This window comes from Saccostrea cucullata, unplaced genomic scaffold (assembly GCF_032062105.1).
Source record: "Saccostrea cucullata isolate Sc308-1 unplaced genomic scaffold, CSIRO_AGI_Scuc_v1 ctg14615, whole genome shotgun sequence".
Lineage (NCBI taxonomy): Eukaryota > Metazoa > Mollusca > Bivalvia > Ostreida > Ostreidae > Saccostrea > Saccostrea cuccullata.
In genome coordinates, this window is record NW_026919575.1 from 1 (window position 1) to 4,299 (window position 4,299).

At 31.0% G+C, this 4,299-nt stretch overlaps 1 protein-coding gene across 2 annotated transcripts; it reads right to left on the reverse strand.

The window, feature by feature from the left end:
- Positions 1–1,120: 1,120 nt before the first annotated feature.
- LOC134233696 (uncharacterized) lies at positions 1,121–4,091 on the reverse strand. 2 transcript variants are annotated; one of them, XM_062715686.1, is made up of 4 exons: positions 3,909–4,091; positions 2,865–3,168; positions 2,607–2,742; positions 1,122–2,490 (listed from the first exon to the last, which is right to left on the reverse strand). In XM_062715686.1, exon 4 carries the CDS (start codon positions 2,436–2,438, stop codon positions 1,893–1,895), a length of 546 nt encoding a protein of 181 aa, XP_062571670.1. In that variant the 5' UTR covers positions 2,439–2,490; positions 2,607–2,742; positions 2,865–3,168; positions 3,909–4,091; the 3' UTR covers positions 1,122–1,892. The 2 variants fall into 2 exon arrangements, with proteins under 2 accessions (XP_062571679.1, XP_062571670.1); XM_062715695.1 differs by lacking the exons at positions 2,607–2,742; positions 2,865–3,168 and having other exon boundaries at positions 1,121–2,490.
- Positions 4,092–4,299: the final 208 nt, after the last annotated feature.

The window sequence follows — 4,299 nt, forward strand, 5'->3', positions numbered from 1 at the left end:
AACTTCGTTAATAAACATGCTAAAAGTTTAATATTCAGGTAAACGAAAGTAAACATAAAATTTCAAATGCAATGGACCGAGTTAAGAATATCATGAAAATGTCGAATTTTCAAAATACTTTAATGTTCTTCCGTGAATAAAAATCATTAATAAAAAAATAAAAAGTCATTTAAAACGCAATTTTAATAAAAATAATGAAGAGAGATATCTCTTTGCAATAAAGAGATATTTCTTTTTGCTTGAGTGATATCTCTTTTGGACACTTTTGAAATAAATATCTTTCACTTTGAGAGATATCTCTTACTTTGAGAGATATCTTTTTAACTTCGGAAGATATCTCCCAAAGTAAAAGAGATATCTCTCTCAGAGAAAGAGATATCTCTTTAACGTTCAGAGATATCTCTTTTCACGAAAGAGATATCTTGCAAGGAGAAAGCGATATTTGTTTAAGTGGAAGAGATATCCCTCTTACAAAAAGAGATTTCTCACTAATGAAAGAGAGCCAAGTATGTTAGTAAGAAAAATCGGCCTTTCTTTGAAAATTGAAAATAATTTAGATAAATATGACTTCAGGATGTACACTTTATAAATATATTAACAATTTCCATCTATCTTTTATAGTTAAGTTGAAATGACCCTCTGAAGATGGGGTGTATTTTATTGCATTTTACTGATTTGAGCACTGTGACCATGGTGACGTCATTTTTACCATCAATTAAGAACATTTTAATAACATTAGTTTAATGTTTCAATATATGTTATAGGAAAAAATTGATATTTAACTGTTTAAATTACATTGTTTGTTTACTTTAAGAATAATATTGCACAAAAAGAAAGTTTTTTGAAGAACAAATGACTCTCAATATCTTTGTATATCTAAATATCATAATTGCAGTCAATTCTGTGCATAATTTGCAGTCTATTTTTCTCCTCAAATCAATTCAATTTTTTTTCCAGTAATGTTTAAATCATAGATCATGACTGATAAAAGATCCTTAAAATATAGTTTTTAAAGGATCTTTAAAAATAAATGAGGCAATATTACTTTCTTAAGCATTTATTTTTACCTTTTTGCACTATAGTTAAAAATACAATGTTAAAAAGCAAAAAATCACCCTTTTGAGGTAAAATAATACAATTTAAAACAGTATTAGGTTCTCTTCGTACAAAAGATAACTATGTACAGCAAAATTAAAAATAAAGAAATTATATGAGCAGGATATAATGATATCAATTACAATTAAGCAGTTTCTTTTGGTTTATGATGACTTTGCACATTAACTTGATCTTTGAATGTGCACCACTGACAAAGAATTAATTCAAACATTTTCCTAACTTACCAACAGGAAACTTGCAAAGCTGTACAAAACAAATGACATAAATTCACATAATAATACTATTTCATTTCTATTGAAATATATAATTATCTTCTAAAACTTTGTAAAATATGAGATGACTTTCTTTTGTTGTTTTATTTTAAATATTGAAAAATGTCAAACTGTTCAAATTGTAGCTGTACATACAAATCATCATTTTAAACATAAAACAAGTTCTGATCCATTAATGTGAGTTCAACTACGAAAACATCAAATACAGAAACAGTTTGCAATGTATTTGTATTTTTTAGCTCTGAAAATTTAAAATTATTACATATTTAGCAAACTATATTAAAACATTATAAACAAAAATATCAGAAAAAAGGAGATAACATGCCTATAACCGCTGCGGACATAACACTTACACTGTTCAAAGAACTATACATGTATATGAAATTATTAACTTTTATACATTTTAATAATGGACACAAGAAAAAGTTCCAATAAACCTGTCAATCTAAATGAATAATACATAATTTGAAAATACACAATCAGTAAGTTAAAGCTTTCTTGTCTTTATTCCTCAGTGGCTTCAGTTTCACTGTCACTTTCATCAACTATCTCTGGAATGTCCGCTGCATCACATACATTGTCTAGCCAGTTCTTGCCTAATTCAAGGTTGATCACATCAGAGTACCTAGCAAAGGACAAGTACCAAATAACACTGGCAATGTGTGCACAAGTTCCAACTACTCGCGCTCCTGACTTACAACGGCAATACCAAGAGGTCACGACACCATCCTCAAACCTAATCCAGCACAGATAGCATTTGCTTGAGATATGTCTACTTTGGATCTTGGCAGCAAGGAGGCCTGGCTTGAACTGATCAACCCATATCTCAAATCCATCCTGGTTCACATGTTCCTGGGTGTAAAATTTTGCCAATTTAATTTGATACACACCAAGAGTCAATTCCCGAATTTCTTCCTCTGTATACTTTGGAAAGTCGGTAATGGTGGTCTCCTCATCATCAATCTTCCTCCAACTATATCGCTTCTTCACTAGATTGTCTGACTCTACCTCTGTCTGCAGCTGATTTGTCTGGGTAGAGAGGTATCGCATCTTTGTTGCAATCTGGAAATCATTCTCTTCATCTCCACTGCCTAGAGGGGGCCTAAAACATTTTTTTCAGAATAATTACAATGTATTTTTAATTGAATTTTTCATAATAGAAATTAAAAACTTGTTTAGGCAGTAGCAAACTTTTTAAATTTTAGCTATGAAGAGTACCTGTATTTGTTGCAGATTGCACTTATTATTCGCACATAGTCACCAACATATGGGATCTGGGAATTAGGGAGTTTCCTTGCCAACTATACCACCATGTCTTAATTCTTGTATTTACTGATTCTACCACCCATCTTATCTGTTATAGGAAAAAATTAATAATCTCTGTTAATATACCAAAACATTCAGGCATATCTTATTCATATGTCTATAATCAATCATTATTCATTTACTGGGTGCATAATACATGTAGAAAAGTACCTTTGTGATCAAACGAGAGCTATTGGCATCCTCTGTGGAGTGTTGCCTCTGGCCTTTTTGTAAAAAAGAAGGCATCTCCATATGAATTCCCAGATTTTCCAACACTCCAGCAGAATCCCTAAAACCCCTATCCACTATCATGATATCATCCTCCTGGAGCCAAGTCTTAATTTCTTGAGTGTCCGTACCAATGATGTGTTTTAAAATGTTTGCATCAGAATTCTTTCCGTCGGCTAAATACGGTCCAATGGCAGCTATGATATAACCTGTGGTTGTGACAATCATCATTGGTTTCAGTAGATGTCTGTATATAACATAGGCGTCGGAACCGGGGGAATTTTAAACAAATTTTAGCCCCCCCCCCCACTTTTTTTTCCAAATATATACTTAGTATATACATAGAACCTTTTTTCGTAGGTTTAGCCCCCCCCCCCCCCCACTTTCCACAGACACCTCGCAGTATAGGCTAAAAATGGGTAAAGTATTGGTGTTTGGAGAAATATTAGGTACTAAAGTTCGAACCTACCCCCCACCCCCCACGAAATAGGATTTTTGACTTTTGGAAATGGACATTTCCTTTTTTTTTTTTTTTTTTTTTTTTTTTGTTTGTTTTTTTTTTTTTGCTTGTCAGGTCTTTTTGAAGGTAAAAAAAAATTTTATTACACTTAACCTCCCCACTTTCAATTTGCTTCCGACGCCAATGTATAAATTATCATTCAATATTCAATAATTATGAATTCATAGTTTAAAAAATTTCAATTTTACAATTATAACTTACATGACATTTTAAACAAATTTTGAATAGCTACAAATGTTTTCTTTCCATGAAAACTAATTTGCAAAATTGTACTATGATAAAATTTCAAGTAAGTTGCATTAATTCATGTGTTGAAATACAAAAGTCCTAACTTTAACCAATCAAAAGTTATGGGCAAGGTTATACAGAGTTTTTGCAGACTACAATCTGATAAACATAGCAAGACATTTGGTATATGCCACCTAAATTAAAGAATCATTTTTAATTATATATTTGATATTTCTCACCTTTGTTTTTGCAAACTGTATGACCGCCTTTAAAAGGAAAACTGTGAACTCTTTTGAACATATTTATATGTTCCATCCAGCACTAATATGGCCTGGTTGAGGGTGGGAGAGAACTTTCTTGAAGCATTTTGAAACTGAAAAAATTTAATACAAAGTATATAATCTTGTTACATTTTTATTTTTATTTTTTTTTTTTTTTTTTTTTTTTTTGGGGGGGGGGGGGGTATTAAAATAGCACAAAAATATAATTTAATGATTAAAACAATACATACTATATGAAAATTTCATGTGGTCACAGAATAAAATTAAAGCCAGAAAGAAATTGTGACCTATTTTCGGGCGTTTTGGTGTTGTAGTCTAATCCAACCTAATTTCACATTATGACATACGA